Raw genomic sequence first — 17,853 nt, 5'->3', positions numbered from 1 at the left:
GGGCCAATGGGATTTCTTCTTGCGCTTTACGAGTCCGCTGTCTTTGTGAGGCGAACGGTAACGATTGACGGTGAGCTCAGCAAGTCCAAAAATTGGATTATTTTCAAAGAGTTGGTTGAGTGACACCGAACCCAAAGTGGCAGCCCCCTCAGCCAATCACAAGTGCGTGTGGGCGTGGCCACAGCGAGTGCGGTTGACCCGCAGCGCACACACAATGGCTGCTCGAAAGAGGAGAAAGCAAACAATTTTCAGGCCCGCCGCGTCCCGCAAAAAATATGAGAAAAAATTTTTTAAAAATACGGAAAACAGTTGAAAGTCCAGAAAAACACAACAGAAAGGATGTTAAAGCGACCGGGGTAAGTTTGATGATCATAAGTGACACATTGACTCAGTTCTTGCTCCCAAATATCCGAGTTATTTAAATTATGAGTGACTGGCGAGCTGCACAAAAAGTTTGCGGGAATCGGTCCCCGAGCTCGGACCGAGCGGAGAACCAAAGGAAGAGCGATACTGATGAAGACTCAAGTCCACGGAGTCCCGCCACTGCCACAGTGCGTGACAGTGGACAAGCACAGCAGGCAGCGTGACAGAAAGTGAAGGAAAGTTGATCAAGTCCTCATGACTGACTCTTTTCTGAGGGTCATCAGCGGCCACGACCAGCCGCGCGCGCCTCCACAAACATTCAACCCATTTTATGCCTGAACGACTCTTCCTGCTGCCTCCGTTTGAAATGCCGACCGGAGCGGACCGCAGTTCGGCTTTGAAGCCACGTGAAGCTCGTGAGCACCGCTGTCAGGCTGCGCGCGCGCGCCGCGGCTGTCCGGCCGACGGCGGCCAGACTGGGGGTCGCTGTCCGCGGCGTGAACCCGCGGCTGCCGCTCGCCTCCTCTGCCAAGCACAAGCTGTCGCTCTGTCTGATGACTGATCCGGCCGCGCATCTTTCCGACTAACGGGGGGGTTCTGCCCCTCACCGCGAAGAGCGTGGGTCTGGAAAAAGTTCGGTCCGATTCTGAAAGTCTTGTCCCCGTCTGGGAGCAGCCTTCAGGCGCCACATGCGGGGCTCGCAGCTCCGTTTCCACCTGTCCGTGGTGAAAAGGCGCCGAGGGGCTGCTGGAAACGTGCCCACCGTTCTACGGGGATGGTTGCCAGATCGCGCAAGAAAAACAGGCAAGCAGCCCCCAGAAAACCAGAGGAAAAACAAGCCCCGTCCGATCAGTCCCGCGTGCGTGCGTGTTTGTTTGTGCAGTAAACAAACGCGCTATCACATGTAGAACCTCTTTTTACACTCTAAACAATAAAACAGATACACGCATCATGCAGTACAGACTTTTAATGACTGATTTCATTTAAATGAATGGGCATTGGTCATTTATTGCAGCAGGAGAACAGCAACAACTGAATAGATCAGTGTTTTCCAGCCTTTATTGAGCCACGGCACACCAGCATCCAAAAAATGAAAAATAAAAAAGGAGAAACTCATAGTCTGTATTGATCTACAGCTCCTCCACAATCTCACATGCATTTTTGTGATAACTGTGGCAGAAAAAACTGGAAGCTGCAGCTGTTTTTTCTAAAAGATGTAATAAAAGTTAAGTTAGAAGATTTAAAAACTGTTGGATGAGTGTTCGTTGTGGTTTCAAGACATTAAACAAGGACGACTAATAGTGCGCTGAGACCCTGTCACTTTAACCCAATGCATCCTGGGAGATGTAGTGATGGCAGACAGACTCGCGTCTCACTTCTTCATCTTCATTGTTTTGTTCACTTGTTCCACGGTCTGAGACCGGATTCTGTGGAAAGCTCCACCGCTAAAGACGAGCTTTAGCTGCTATTTTTGTTGGAACAGAGAGACTTTATGAGCAGAATCAGAACAAGGAAGTGAAGACTTTAACCACTTCTGATTGGTCAGACTGATGACTCCAAGAATGATTGGCGGAGACAGTTAAAGGGGCGGGACTTTTCCTAAAACAGCTGAAGCTGCGGCTAAATTGCGGTACCGTCATTCTTATCAAAATGTCTTTAATAGAATCAAATAAACACAAAGAAAAAAGTATTTTATGATTTTTCATATTCCTAACTACTCAGTGTTTTATCAGGGCCTGTTTGGATGAACACAGAGCTGATATCCTGGAGATGGAAAATGTTGTTAGATCGGTTAAGGAGGGCAATTTCCCACGGCACACTGGTCAAGGTACAGACAAAAGCAGCGGTGGCCAACCCTGGTCCTCAAGAGCCTCAACCCTGCCTGTTTTCCAGCTCTCACTGGACTGCTTGCTGTTGATTAGCTGACTCAAGTGATTTCACATCCTGATTGACTGAAAATACCTGATTTAGGTTATCAGCATCAAGCAGTCCAGGGAGAGCTGGAACACAAGCAGGGTTAAGGCTCTTGAGGACCAGGGTTAGCCACCCCTGGACAAAATCAAGCATTTTAGACCCCAAAACTGTTTATCTGGTTTAGGGCTGCACGATATGACGAAAACTTGCGATATGAGTGATCAATATTGCGATGACTACATGATTTGCGTAATAAAAAATATGCGGTAAAACAACATTGTACAGGCCTAATCTGGTTCAATATCACAAAACAAAATGTCGAAGATCTAACTGAACCTGTAGTTTCTTTTGGTTTGTAAGGGTAGAAGAAAGTTTTTAATGTTTTATTTAAGCGCTTCAGAAGTCCCGAACAGTCTTAGGAAGAAGAAAGAGGAGGTAGAGTTTTGTTGGATTTAGACCCAGATAAAGATGAGTGCTGCTCTTAATGTTGGAGCAGTAAACAGGAAGAACTGTTTGGAAGAGCAAAGGTGAGTGCTAACTGCTAAAGCTAGTTAATAAACCAACTGAGATGCTGTTAACAAGTAAACGTGTTTGGAAAGTTTCTTTGGGGAGAAAACTGAGGAAGATCCTTGGACTCCACAGAAACATGAAGCTGCGGTTTCCAGACAGAACCAGGAGTCTTCCTCCAAATACGCATTTATTTGTTCTGTAGGATATAGGAAATGTATGTTTTCATATCGTTCCCACGAAGAAGAAGCTGCTCTGCCCACAATGTAGTTTTGCTTTGTTTATCCGTCACACCTTAAAAGTCGCTAAAGTTAGCATCCGGCTGTTAGCATCCACTTTGACGTCTTCATCTTCATCACAAAAGTTTAAACCAGCCGCAAACATTTGACGGAATGATGATTCTGTTAAAAACGTTGTTTCTGATTTGTGGAAACTTGTGAAAGAGACATTTAGGAGTTTTCCTACAGAAAGGGGGGAATTAGGCAGACATAGAACTTTAGCACAGAAAATGTTCTTCTGTTTGTAAAAAAAAACAGGATTTGTGTGAAAACAAAATAGGATACATTTTTTTTGCCCTGAAAGATGATCTGAGATTTGGTTGAGTTCTATGTATTATAATAATATTCTATGAAAAAACTATAATGTTGCTTTAATTGAATTCTTCACAAATCAGAAACAAATTCTACAAATCAACAACTTGGTTTCATTGAATCATCTGTATTTTTTCAAACTACATTTTTTGTTGTAGTATTTTAATGGGAAAAATAGTTTTTTTCAGAGCCCGTAGGCTTAAAAACATCAAACGTAAACTCTGGCCCTGTTCGGACCGGTTGGTGAAGGCTCAGTAAGGGTTAATGGCCGGCATAGTGTGCATTATTACTTTTTAACGCACGCCGTGGAGGCCTGAACTTCTGCGAAGTGCGTTAAAAAGTAATAATGCACACGTTGAAGGCCATTAACCCGCTTATGCTATGGTCACTTACAAAAGAAATGAATATTAACCAGTTTTTAGTCCTTAATTCTTGTTTTTTTACCAATTTGGATCACTTTTCTCATCGCGCCGCATCACGTAACAAATAGTCCGCGTCGCGCCGCATCACCGCTGCAGTCAGGATTCGGTGATATATATATGCTGATCTTCCCGATGGCTTGAATAAAGCATCAGTTCAGAGAGAAAGTTCATCTCTTACCGCTTGTTTTTGTCCAGATGATGAAGCAAAAGGGTGTTTAAAAGAAGCCGGCGCAGTGATACAAAACATTTAAGCTAGGTGACCGGAACTTCTTTTTTCACCGTGCGGTTATCAGGTTTTAATGCACACCCAGCAGCCAATCAGAATCAAGTATTCACCCGGACCGTGGTATAAGGGTCCGTTAAACCAGTCTGTGCCTGAAAAAGGTTGGAGACCACTGGATGAATCCATCACCAGAGTTAAATGCACACATTATGAATGTAATAAAAGCCAAGTGGGCGGTCCTGAAGTCTTTTTTGATTTTTGATTTGAAATGGTTTATTTCAAGCAATTAAGAAATAATACACAACAGCAATATAAACATCAGTTATACATTCATACAGTAACTAATCAAACTTAGGATAATTAGACATATTAATAAATATTGCTTGAAAGGGAGTGGGAGGAAGCGAACTTATATAATCCCATCCCGTTATACTGTAACCATTTTATTACATGATTTATCAATATCCGGTTCCCAGTTTTTATCAGACAGAATTAAAAATCATAAGATATCGATAAAGCACATGACAAAGATGAATTACTTAAGTATTACGTCAAAAATAACTATTTTAGAAATCAACATGGCAAATGCAGATCAGTCATCTGAAATATATGCAGCTTATGTTACTTATAAAAGCCATTCATATGAATAAAACATAATACTATATTATTAAAGCAGACAACACTGTTTCAGGAATTTTCATAGCAAAAATTTCATCAAGTATCAAAAGTTAAAAACATGTGCAAAGTTATGCTACATTAGGAAAGATTTTTGAATCAATTTATCAATTTTAGGAGAAAGTGAAGTAATATCATCAAAAGTCAATCAATTTAACAATTTTCAAAAGTGATTAATCATTTGTTTTACTTTTTTTTAAATATTTTTTTGTATTTTTTATTTTTTTATAATAAGGTAATGCCGTAGGGGGAAAGTAAAAAGGGTCCATAACTGTCGATTGTCCAAGGTTGGTATTTCTTCTTTTACTGATAACAGCTGATCTCCTGGGTTCAAAACAGAGTTTATAGTTCTCTTCGATGTTATGTCTGCAGACATTAGATTCAGATCCATATCCTTCTTCAGCTGATATCAGCGACGGTGAAAGTTGAGGTCAAGTTGTCTGCAGGTCAGAACTCTCTGCTGTTATTCAGGTTACGTAAAGTGATGAATCCAGGTGTCATATTTCTTGAAATTATTTGGCTCTTTGGTTTATTACTCCATGTTGTTTCAGACGACCGTGACCAAACACTTTTCAAAGTCCTTCATGGTGTTCACGACCACAACCTTGGACCGGTCCGGTGGACCGAGTGGTTTGACGTAGATCCTGCAGCCTTTAACCCAAGTGTTCTCAATCTGCTTACGCTTCCTGAGAAGCCGTGCATGTTTTGAGATTTCAGCATTCCTTCTGGTCAGATGGTCGTTCAGATAAGCAGCCGAACCTTTCAGTTGTTTCCTTTGATTCATCAAAGCTAGCTTGTGTTTGTGATTCACAAACCTGATGAGGATCGCTGGTTTATCCGTCTCCTTTCTCCTGGGGAGCAGGTGGCAGGTCTCAATGGTATTGAGATCCAGGGAAATCCCTTTAGATGTGAGAAATGAATGTATTTGCTGATCCAGAGACACAGCACCGATCTCCGTATTGGCACTGCTAGCTACGCTAGCGCTAGCATTAGCAGTGCTAGCTCGAGGCTTGATTGGTACTCCAGTGAGAATGACATTATTCATCCTTACTTGCTGTTCCACATCGTCCAGTCTTTTCTCCAGAATCTCGACCCGGTTTTCTCGCTGCTCGTTTTGAGCCCGAAATCTTCGGAACTCTTCCATCATATCCCACAGTGGTGTTAGCTTAGCCGACACTTGTTCCATAAAACTTTTCAGCGTTTCTTGAATAATGTCAAGAGTCTTTTTGAGTTCTTCATATTCCTGGGGTTTCTTCGGGGGCATGGTCAGCTCTCTTTTTTGAAAATCAACCTTTTAAGTAATTTGAAGATAGTTGTATTCGCAGAGAGGCACGCCACGCGTCCTGCCGTGTAACCCGGAACCGTAAGAAGTGTCTCACTGAGGCACCGGTTTATCTCTGGACGTGTTTCATCTTCCTATGTTGTAATGATAGAAGTGTATTAACACTCAGGGGGGCAAAAACCTGTTTGCCCGTCTCTGATCCTGCAAGTTGTCCCACTTCAAAAGCTGAATTTGTTCAGTAAAGTTCATCAAAGATACTTGAATGTAAAAAAAAAAAGAATCACTTTTGTTTGTATTTTCTAAACAATTATTTTGTGTCGTCTATTTCTGGAATATTTGTAACCAGGACGATGTTCTCTGTCTAAACTGGGAAGTGTTTGACTTTCAGACTGAAAACCTCACTGAAGAACAGAGAAACGAGTCTTTCCATCGTCTCACCTGCAGTCCCATTTAGTCTTTTGCTGTGCGTTCTTGGTCTCCTCCATGTGACAGATGTTGATGCTGCGATGTAACCAAGCAACAACAAAGAAAAGCTGCTCCATTTTTGACTAAGAACTGGGCCAATATCTCAATATAAATCCAGAACCTTTTCCCATTTAGGCAGTTTTTAATCAAAAGGCCTTCAAGCTTCACTACAAATTTCTGCAACATGTCTTTTTTTAGGCCATGTTCCTCAGCATGCAGCTGCTCCAGCCTTTTCACACTGGACTCCTTTAACTGACAGATGAGCAATTGAGTAATAGAAGCAGGAACCTTATGTTCATATATGGTCTGTTTGCTCATAGTTGAAACTTTGCAATGCTCAACCTGTTCTGTGCAGTCTCTGACAGAGACTAGGTGGTGGAACCTTCTTTAACTTCTCAGCAGAAGCCTTCATGCAGCATTGTAGTTCATTACACTGATGCTAGGAAGGGTTTCCAGCTGTGGATGGAGCAATAGGTGGTGTTACAATGAAGAAAGTGAAAGAGTTTGTGTATTCTTGGCACCTCTTTACACGTGTCTGTTGGTTTTTCATAACCTTGTGGAGGTGAAACTGAGAATTGTGTAGATATGCTGCCCCCCAGTGGTCACACACGTGTTAAATATCAGAGTTACAAAAAGCTGGAGTTCACCTTGAAGGTTAAAAAGACCTTCAGTCAGCAGCTTTTGGTGCAGATGAAGGTGAATGCCTTCCAGTTAGATCCACACCTCTGACACGCTCCGTTCAGTCAAGTTCACCTTTGTGCTTTTTCTGCAAAAACATCCACCTGTCAGGGACTGAAGATGGAAAATAGGCTGTGGCTAAAAATAGATACTTTTGATTTGAAGTGTTCAATAATATGCAATGTCCCTCCCGCAAATAAATCTGTAGTTGTTCAGTGTTGATATCTATTTAAAGGCCCTGATCCTCTTCATTATTTCTTAAAATAATAGTTCATAGGAATTTAACAAAAAAGAAACCGATAAATATGAATATCCATAAAAGTCTGAGTAAATCCATTTTGAAATGATCATTTCTATAACATTTGTACCAGCCACCAAACATTTTAAATCAAACTGGAACGGCTTTACAACATCTTTGTAAAAAAAACTTTCAGATTCACTAAACTTATCAGAACATCTTTAGCATTTTAAGGCAAATGATCTTTCATTTAACAACATTTTTAATTCAACCTTGCTCTGGTACTGTCACAAGAACAGGCAGACGGCTGGATCCAAATGCAGCAGCTTTACTAGCTCAGCTAAAAGTCCACGATGCTAAATCAGGGTCAGGCAGGCAGGAGTCAATAACAGGCATGAGAGCATCAGAGGGGAGACGGGATGGTCAGGATCCAGGCAAGGGTAGGGGCAGGCGGCAGGCAAACAGAGTCAGAAGACAGACGATCAGGTTCAGATACAACGCTCAGTAATGAAGGCAGACTGGCGCAGACAATACTTCACACTGAATGAGGCTCAGTGCAGTGTTTAAGTATGCTGTGGTTGATTGAGTGAATGAGAGTCAGTTGTGCGGCATCCAGGAAGTATGCGCTGGGGTTGCTGGGAGATGAGGTTTTCTCAGTAATTTGGAGACTGAAGGCAAACGGGCCAACAAGTGCTAAGCATTCTGGGAACTCCTTCAAGACTGTTGGAAGACCATTTCAGATGACTACCTCTGGAAGCTCATCAAGAGAATGCCAAGAGTGAGCAAAGCAGTAATCAAAGCTAAAGGTGGCTACTATGAAGAACCTACAATATGAGATATTTTCAGTTGTTTCACACTTTTTTGTTATGTACATAATTCCACATGTGTTCATTCATAGTTTTGAAGCCTTCAATGTGAATCTACAGTCAACCATCTGCAAACAACACCTGGTGCAGACGGATGCAGAGCTGATGCTTGGAGTTTGGAACGTCTGTCATCTTTACGGTGAAGCTGTCAGTGGATCATAGCAGTCACTGATCTGGGCTTTTCCAACACTACCGTTTTCACCGGGAAAAAGACCCTCAACGCCCAGCAGACATCAACCCCTCTCATGGTTGTCTAGGGGCAGAAGTTCGTCTTTTGTGCAGAAAAACTCTTTTTTCATGAACACCATCCAGACATGGACCATGGACACTTCACTATGGAGGCTACACCACCTGCACTTTCAGTCCTGCCAATCGACCATAGTAAAAGACCTTTCAACCGTTGTAGTCGCCCCCAGATGGACATCGAGAAGAGCGGAAATGGATTTGGTTCCAGCTTTAAGCCCAGTTTTTGCAGTTGTCATTATTACTTCTTTGAAAAAGTACTCATCAGAAAGTCTTTTTTCTGGATGAATCCTGTGTACCTTTGAATGAAGCCTCGGTTGGAAGTTTGCATGACGAAAGACGTACTGTCTGCACAAACAGGGCTGCGCATTGGTTAGGGAGAAGGCCCTGGTTCAAACCCCCGCTGGAACCTTTCTGTGTGGAGTTTGCCTGTGGAGGTGTGGGTTTTGTCCAGACGCTCCGGCTTCCTTCCACCGTCCAAAAACATGCTGCATAGGTTGTTTGGTGAATCCAAAATGTCCCTAGGTGTAATTGTGAGAGTGTCTGGATGTGTGATTGTGTGGCCCTGTGACAGACGGGTGATCTGTCCTGGGTGAACCCCGCCTTCGCCCAACAGTAGCCAGGTTAGACTTGTATAACCCCGTGACCCTGAGAGGTTTACAAAAGGCTCTCTGCTCTGTCTGGTTGGTAGCTAGCATGACACATTCTGATAAGTGGGGTTCCCCATAGCAGACAGATGGTAGTAAATGACTGAAGCCCTTCATGCTTGGGTACTCAAATCTTCCTCCAGACAAATAGGTTCCATGTTAAAGCCAATGAACATGCATCAGTTTTTACAAAGAAGCTTTTTTGAAATGAGCACACATTCTCTGACTTGGTGAGACGTTTGTTGTTTGCACTTCAGGAGGGAAGGCCCAAAGTCAAAATTCTCACCGTTTCTCTTTCTCTCTTCTTGTTTTCAGGCCTCCGAGTCCAGGCAGTGTTGAAGGCACCAAACTGGATAGGATAGCCACATTAGAATAAGTCGGGCACCATGCTGCTGTCTATGTAGCGGCTCTGCTCTAGGGCGCCATGGCCTCGGGAAGTCAGGACCACCGCAGGCGCTTCCTGGAGAAAGCCAAGCTCGCGCCACCCTCAGCAAGGCGCCGAAGATCAGAAGTAAAAGCAAAAAAAAATTTTCTTTGCCCGGAGTGTCAGAAATCATTCAACAGTCTGGAAAAACTGAAGGTGCACTCATATTCTCACACAGGAGAAAGACCTTACCGCTGCTCCCAACCGGACTGCACCAAGGCTTTCGTCTCCAAATACAAGCTGCTACGGTACAAACAAGCAGCCGTACACAGCAGGCTGCCACACTTTTCCCTTTACACTTTTGCTAACGTAGCGTTGTGCAGTGGTGATGTTGATGAATGCTAGCTTTCAACTCTTCTGATTACGTGTAAAGCATGCCTGATTCAAATATATTGACAACAATTCTGAGTGTTCCTATCGTGTGTCTGTGTTCAAAGGCATATGGCAACTCACTCTCCAGAAAAAACCCACAAGTGTTCATACTGTGAGAAAATGTTCCACCGCAAGGATCACCTGAAAAATCACCTCCACACTCACGACCCGCACAAAGAGGCCTTCACCTGCCGGGAGTGCGGCAAGAGCTACAACACCAAGCTGGGCTTCAAGCGCCACATTGCCCTCCATGCCGCCAACAGTGGAGACCTCACCTGCCAGGTGTGTCTGCAGCAGTTCCCCAGCACCGGGGTTCTCCTGGAACACCTCAAAACCCATTCGGGCAAGTCTTCTGGTGGGACCAAAGAGAAAAAACATTGCTGTGAGCACTGCGAGCGATGTTTTTACACCCGTAAAGATGTGCGACGCCACATGGTGGTGCACACTGGGCGCAAGGACTTCCTGTGTCAGTACTGTGCCCAGCGCTTCGGAAGGAAAGACCACCTGACGCGTCATGTCAAGAAAAGCCATGCCAGGGAGCTGCTGAGAGTAAAGACTGAGCCAACAGATCTGCTGGGGCCGGTGTTGGATCTGCCATCAGGGAGCATAAAGGCCGAGCTCCTGGGAATGTTAACACCCAAGTCCCACCAGCCCAACACATGTCCTGGACTGGCCGTTGATCCACAGCCCTTTTTTCCCCCCTTTTCCTTAAAATACCCTCTGGGGCCCAATGTTACCTCATACTCGCCCTCCCCGCATCAGAGGGAGCAGGCTCTAAAGGGAGAACTGGAGACGTACCTGATGGAGTTGCAGAGCAGCACGCCATCCTCCTCCTCTGCAACCCAGGAACCCCAGCGGTCTTCTTCCAAACCCGGGATGGAGCCCGCAGAAAGTGCCTTGGAGGATCCAAACCAGGAGGAGGAGGAGGAGGAGGAGGCCCTGTCCAAAATGTCCACACTGGCGGCCGTCACTACAGGTGACTCTCTGGCCTCATCGTCTCCTCTGATGGACTTTACTCAGCTGTTCAGCTTCCTTCCATACAGTCAGGTTGTGGGCGGCAGCGGACCAGTTAATGAAGAACCTGCACATTTGCCCCAGCTGTCTGCTCCGCCCCCCACGAGCCCCGATGCTCCAGAGAATCCACTTCCAGGAATACCCTCATCCTTTTTATCCTCCATGAGCACGCCGACCACACTTCCTCGCTTCCATCACGCTTTCCAGTAGTCGGCAGTTTACAGACATCCCACAGCAAAAACAGCCACTTGCTGAGCGAGCAGAGAGACGCCAACAAGAGGCCTGTTGGTTGAAGGAATCCATGATCAGAGTAAGGGTTGGATGATGATCGGGACACCCCCCTCCCACACCCCCCCCCCACCACCACTCAGTCATTGGTCAATGCTGGGATGTGTTCCTGCTGTCGAGATGAAGAGCACTTTTCAACCCGCACTGTAAGAAAAAGCTCCTTTCAGCTCCTTCAGGTTTTTCTTCCATGTTCACCTTCCTGGTCTTTCTCATCTGCTCTGAAAATGAGAAGCGAAGCATGCATATGTTATTTTTCTAAAGCATTTTAGAGGACCAATATCTACATTACCTGAGCTGTTTGAAACGCATTCAATACATTTTCTATATCCTAAAGTGCCCAGCAGTCACTCAAGCTGCTGCTTCATGAGAAAAACAACGTCCTGCATCCAGATCCTCACTTGGTTTCTTCTCTGTCAGCAGCATAATGTCTGAACATTATGCTTGAGCCTCAGTCACCAACGGAACGGACTTTTCCTGTAACCATGGAGAGATTACAGAGATGACACATAAATGTCACCGTCAGTCTTCAAGATCATAATTGTAGAAGAAGCTTTCAGAAAAGAAGCTGCATCCACCTATGATTACTCTGGTGATGGACCCATGAAGGTTTTCCACACCAATTCCAGTCCTTTGGACCCACTTTCCTCCATATTGTCACTTTTTCTGTTTATGCACAGCTGCCTTTACTTGCTGTCATCACTAAAAGCAGACGACTTGGTGGTCCTGAAGGAACCCCTTCCAGTCCAAACCCCACCCTTTGAAATCTCCAATCCATGCCGTGGTTTGGACCAAACACTCTCCTGGTAATTGACCTGAACAACTTGAACCCTGCTCAGATTTTAGAAGGGGAATGCTGCTATCCGTGGAAAAGCGTTTGACTGGGTGGCTGAGCCAGAAAAACAGAAGTTGAATTTAAAATCTCTCTCTTTAGGACCACACGCTGTCCCCAACTTACAGAGAAACTTTTTTTAACCAGCGGTTACCTCCAGATTTCAGCTGTCAGTCATTTAACATGTTCATTATTTGATTCTATAAAAAACAGGTCAAACATGCAGAGAACTTTGAAAAATGGCTCAAATAGGCTGAACATGAACATTCATTACAATTACCGCATGTTCCTCTCAACATGAGATGGTTCTTTACATTTTAATGCAATTTTCAACTCTGACAATGTTACATTTACTAAGGAATATTTCGATATCTTTATAATGTTTAGATGTTGCATTAAAGACATTTTTGTTGCCTACATGGAGGCCCCTAAATGTCTTTGGTCCTGTTCACTGAAGTCCAACAATTCAGTTCTTCGGTAGATGTCTGGTGAGGGATGGAACCTGCTGCTGAAAGAGGCCGTGGTGCACACCTGAACGGTTTGTGGCAGAGGCTGAGAGTGGGCTTGTTAGTGATCAGCCCCCACTTTAGCCACGGCGGTGTGTAAATGCTTGAAGCTGCTCTGGTAGATCCACGAAGAGCCAGGTCTCTTTGGTTCCTCCTGCTCCGATCACGGCATGCGTGACTTTAATGGCTGCTCCTCGCTTTGACAATGAGAAAGGAGGCTGAATGGAAGAGGAGAGGCTTCCGTCACTCCCCATGTCTGTCTGTTGTTCAGCACTCATTTCATATAAAAGTCCAACTGTTGTGGGGAGATAACGTTTTTGAACTCTCAAATGTGGAAGTTTCCTCTCCGTTTTCCATCACATACATTTATCATCCATGTGTATTTATATTTAATGTTTTAAAATGGGAAAATAGGTTGAATGGTAAAGATAACTGCAGCTGAGCTGCACTGGAGCCTCAGCAATGAAGAAAGAGACAGAGGCACAACGTTTGTTATGATGAGCAGAGGGGGGGATTTGATAAAAAAGAGTGAGTTTCTAAACTTCAGGATCCTCCAGTTAAGCTGATAAAAGGAAGATTTTCATGATTAAAGACAAACCTGGAAACAATCTAGCTTAATGCAGATTCTCTTTCTTCATGTTGGAAATGTTAGAGACGAAGGCGATGATCTGTGGAAGCGAGTCTTTGTTCACTTGTCGTGTAGAACAAGACACTGGACTAGTCCTACAGCAACCAGGAAGAGGAAACTTCCTTTTTATAACCAGAAGCTGTCCATCAGCCACAAGAGAAAACATCTCATGAGCATCTACAGGTGAATGTTACACGGTAAAAGATGCTTGTCCTAGAAGAGAAAGTTAACATTGCATGAATGTGGACTTTCCTGAACGGCTGGATGGTTTGAAAACATTTATCAGGGTGGAAATCCAGATGTAGTGAAGCTTTGAGCTCTCACTAAGAGTTTGAAACGTACTATTTTTGTCCTTCATAGCACTTTGAATAGAGTGTCCTACTTCCTTTAAACCTTTATAATAAATGTATAGAAAATATATTTAGATCTATCAGACAGCACTTCTGTGTAAATACTTTCAAATGTTTGACTTTTACCGGTTGTTTAACAGACGTTTAGCCTCTTTGCACAGGGGCTCTGTATGTCTTAAGCTATGCTTCTTTAAACAGAGATTTCTGTGTATTTGTTATGAGGGTAAACATCTGGTATAGTAAATATTGAAATCCACAATGTCATTTTTTTAGTACCTAATTCTGACTTGTATTCATGGTTCTTGTATTTGCTTAAAAAACTGTAAAAGTTCTGATTTTCTGAAGACTCAGAAATGAGGTTGATATGCTGACATCATGGACCGGACCTCCAGCTCTGAAGCTGATCTGTGAAGACTCCCGTTTTAAAAAGGTCATCCGGATTTAGTTTATCGGTTGAAGACAGTTCACCTCTTATCCCAAGAGGGTTTCCTAGTTCTGCTGCATCTCCAAGCTCAGAGGTTTGCACTGGTTTGATGTATGGATCCAATATGAAACTGAAACCAGCATTTCTGATGACAAATCAACAAATTCCCTTTGGTCTGTAGTCATTTAGGAAGAAAGAGGGTTTTAGCGAGAAGCCAAAAAGCGGGCAAACGTAGTCTTGGTGGCGTCCGTGGTACAGAGGAGTGTCTGAATGTGTGTCAGACACACGGCCATGTGCCTTGGTGTTGGATTTAGCTGCTAACGTGTCTGCAGCTCCTGAAGGGGCGCGGAACTCCACTTCCTCCGTTTCTGATGTACGATGCGCACCGGGCTGAACATGTACTCCTGTTGTACTGTGACTGCTGTCAGCTGGTGACCCATGTGCCTGTCATGCCCCCCCCCCCACACCTGTCACTGCTGAAACACTTGAGTCCAGGCTTTGCTGAAGGAGTTCATGACTACACTCCGCTTTTACATGTTCCTAGCAGTGAGCGAGTACAGCCTCTTTGTTATTTTCCAGATCCATTACACAAACTACTGTTGTATTTGTACACACATAGATAAAGTCATGCATAAAAAAAGAAGTGAACAGAATGTTTAGGGTGTGTAAAATAAGTATTAATGCTGCCTTTCTTCAAACATAGGCATAATCCAAAGAAACCGATTATTTATTGCTTGTCAGAATAACCTGGTTTAATTCAAACACATTGCTGCTATGGGAGTGAGGAGTTGTAGTCAACGACTCCAGTGTTTCTACTCTGTAATGAAAGTTAAATAAATATAAGAGGAAAACCCAACATTGTCTGTCTTTTTTGATCAAACAATCCCCCTCCCATGTCTGTCTGCGTGTCCGATAGAAACACATCTTTATGATTGGCTGTTTACCCCCAACTACCGGCTGTTAACACGTCGAGATGGGCAACGTAACCTCTTGGTGATGTCACATGTGGTCCATGTCATGAATGTTTGGTGGTAACTATAATGCGAGACAAAAGAGACCGGATCCAACAAATCTGAATATTTGTGCCAAACTTTGATGAAATGTTTTGGTACTGATGTTGTAAAGATGTAGAAAACAGTGGTTCTTGAAGACTTCAATCATGGTCAATGTCGTATACTTATATAGCGCGTTCTTCCTTCTTACGAAGGCCCAAAGCACTTTACAGTCAGTGTCCCATTCACCCATGCACACACACATTCACTCACTGATGGTGGCCTAGACCCACCAGACAGTGCTCTGAACCGTTTTTCAATGATTTGTGATCTTCACTGGTGTCCATGGATTACATGAAATCTTTCCACCTTTATCCACTTTTGTTATGGTAGGGAGAACACGTCAATGTAAAGGGGGGGTCATCTGGACCCCATAGGATAGCACAAGGGTTTAACTCTGAAAATGTCATAGTTGTTGTCCGGGTGGAATGAGTAAATCCTGCAGAACTCCTGCCACTTCCTTTAGTCCTTGTGCTGCTTCAGTGTCCAGCATGACATCCTAAAGTCCTAAGTCGTCCCTCAACAAATAATGTAAAATACAACAACATTTTCATTTATTTCAAAGAAAATGACCACGAGTGACCGGGATAGGCTCCATCAGCCCCGTGACCCCTAAAGGGACAAACCGGGTCATCTCTCCTAAACACTACCATGTTATCCTTTGTGTCCAACCTGTCTTACAAGTTTAAGAATTGGGTTAGGTTTTTATTTGGCCTTAAATCTTGTATATTCACAGTCATAGATTTACAACGTAATATACCTTTTTTTTTTCTTTCTTTTTTGTTTTGGTCGCCCTAATCTCTGTCATACTTACAAACCCACAAAGACAGAAAAAAAAAATCCTGGGGAGAAATCTTCCCAAATTTCTTTTCTTCTTCTTCAGGTTACAGTTTTTCTCAGTCGCTTTAGTACAATTCTCAGATCAGAATTGAAGTTTGCAAATACGTGTGTGCATTTCTCAAAACAATTTGTGCAAACAGCTAAACACTATGGATTTCTTGAAAAAGCCTGTAACTTGCTCAAAATCTTTAGTTCATCTCTCCAAACTAAGTCTTTATGTCATTGAACATGTCAGTGCCATCAGAATGTCAAGCTCTTGTGTCATTGTCTACGAACAAGACAGTCAAATGACTTAGTCATGTTGTCAATATAACTGTGTACTTTAGAGGGAGGTTCTGATGTAAACTATGGCTAAAGTTTGGATGACAATTATTGTAAAATGTAAGTTACACCTTTTTTGTTTGATTGCAAGAGACTGGACAAGATTCACATTTACACTTTTATTGTTCATATTGTAATTTGTTTACAGACCATGTCATACCAACATAGAAAAAAGCCACTGCAAACAGTAACACAAAGGGAAAAAAAAGATAGGACAATATTCTGTACAACAGTACAGGCAGTGCAGTAGGAATTGGTGTGGTCTTCCTACACCTCTTGTCGTTCCTGTATGTTAGGACACAAATTCTCATCCACTTCACAGCGAATATCCTCTCTTGCAATGCGGCGAAATATGTTTGTCATTATGACAACCTGGTCAACCATTTTGCAGTTAATGACTTATACGATGAACTAATGACTAGGTGTTTTGAGGAGTAAGACTATTGCACAGTGAACTAGATAATACATTTTGATCAACATGACATAAACAATTGATAATGTAGCAAAGAGCAGAGAATTGTACATAATCATTTGCATGGATGTACCAAAGCAATTGCAACTTGTTCAAAGAAATGAGAAACTGCTTATATGATGAACACAAGTGACATCATGATGTGAAGATTGAACAAATAGTTTTGGGAATTTCATTCTGATCTGAGAATTGTACTAAAGCTACTGAGAAAAACTGTAATTGGTTGGCAAACAGCTTTTTGACGCATCAATGCCAGCATCCAGTCTGGAGTGTGGATCAGGAGGATTTTTTGTTTTGTTTTCTCCATAACTCTTTCTCTACCCTTAGTGTCACCTAGATTCTCCAGAACAACTTGTTTTTTTTCAGAAACAAAATCAAATCATCAGCACTTCTACTAATGGGTACACTGTATATTCCAGCATATCTTTAGTTTTCCAATTTTTCCTTTGAGTATTTCTGTCGTCCTGCATACTTTTCACGTAATTTTTACATAATCTATAGTCTCATTTTTCCAAATTCCCACCCTAACCCCTACTTATACTATGGTCCGGGTGAATACTCGATTCTAATTGGCTGCTGGGTGTGCATCAAAACCTGATAACCCAGGTGAAAAAAGAAGTTCCGGTCACCTAGCTTAAATGTTTCGTATCACTGCGCCGGCTTCTTTAAAACAACCTTTAGCTTCATCATCTGGACAAAAACGAGCAGTAAGAGGTGAACTTTCTCTCTGAACTGATGCTTTATTCAACCTTCAATTCAATCTTGACTGCAGCGGTGGTGCGGCACGACGCGGACAAATAGTCTGCTTTTTGTGAGAAAAGCGATCCAAATCGGGAAAATAACAAGAATTAAGGACTAAAGTCTCGTATAAGCGGGTTAATGGCCTTCGAAGTGTGCATCATCACTTTTTAACACACTCGCGTCGGACGGTTCAGGCTTCCACGGCGTGCATTAAAAAGTAATAACTCACACTTCGTCAGCCATTAACCCTTACATAGAGCACTTTATCGAGCGTTCAGCCTTTTCTAGTGCTGTCTGAATCTAAAATTCCAAAATCCAGAGCCCTAGAAATTTCTCAGACGTATCTGCAAAAAACCAGTGTGCATCGATGGTCACTAGATCAGCGAATATAGACCACAAAGCATTGCGTCAGAATACGACGGAGTATTAGGGCCACCAAAAGTCCAGATGACATCCCCTAAACCTACTACAATAAACCA

At 43.1% G+C, this 17,853-nt stretch overlaps 1 protein-coding gene across 2 annotated transcripts; it reads left to right on the top strand.

The window, feature by feature from the left end:
* The first annotated feature begins 19 nt into the window (after positions 1-19).
* plag1 (PLAG1 zinc finger) lies at positions 20-14,804 on the top strand. Of its 2 annotated transcripts, none has more exons than XM_011473559.3 (3): positions 20-356; positions 9,429-9,785; positions 9,975-14,804. In XM_011473559.3, the coding sequence occupies exons 2-3, from the start codon at positions 9,538-9,540 to the stop codon at positions 11,131-11,133; spliced, it is 1,407 nt and encodes a 468-aa protein (XP_011471861.1). In that variant the 5' UTR covers positions 20-356; positions 9,429-9,537; the 3' UTR covers positions 11,134-14,804. The 2 variants fall into 2 exon arrangements, with proteins under 2 accessions (XP_011471861.1, XP_011471862.1); XM_011473560.2 differs by lacking the exon at positions 20-356 and having other exon boundaries at positions 9,545-9,624; positions 9,716-9,785.
* The last annotated feature ends 3,049 nt before the right edge of the window (positions 14,805-17,853 follow it).

The sequence above is a fragment of the Oryzias latipes genome, chromosome 20 (genome assembly GCF_002234675.1).
Source record: "Oryzias latipes chromosome 20, ASM223467v1".
NCBI lineage: Eukaryota > Metazoa > Chordata > Actinopteri > Beloniformes > Adrianichthyidae > Oryzias > Oryzias latipes.
Note: the sequence above shows the minus strand (reverse complement) of the source record. Positions and strands in the feature narration are given on the sequence as shown.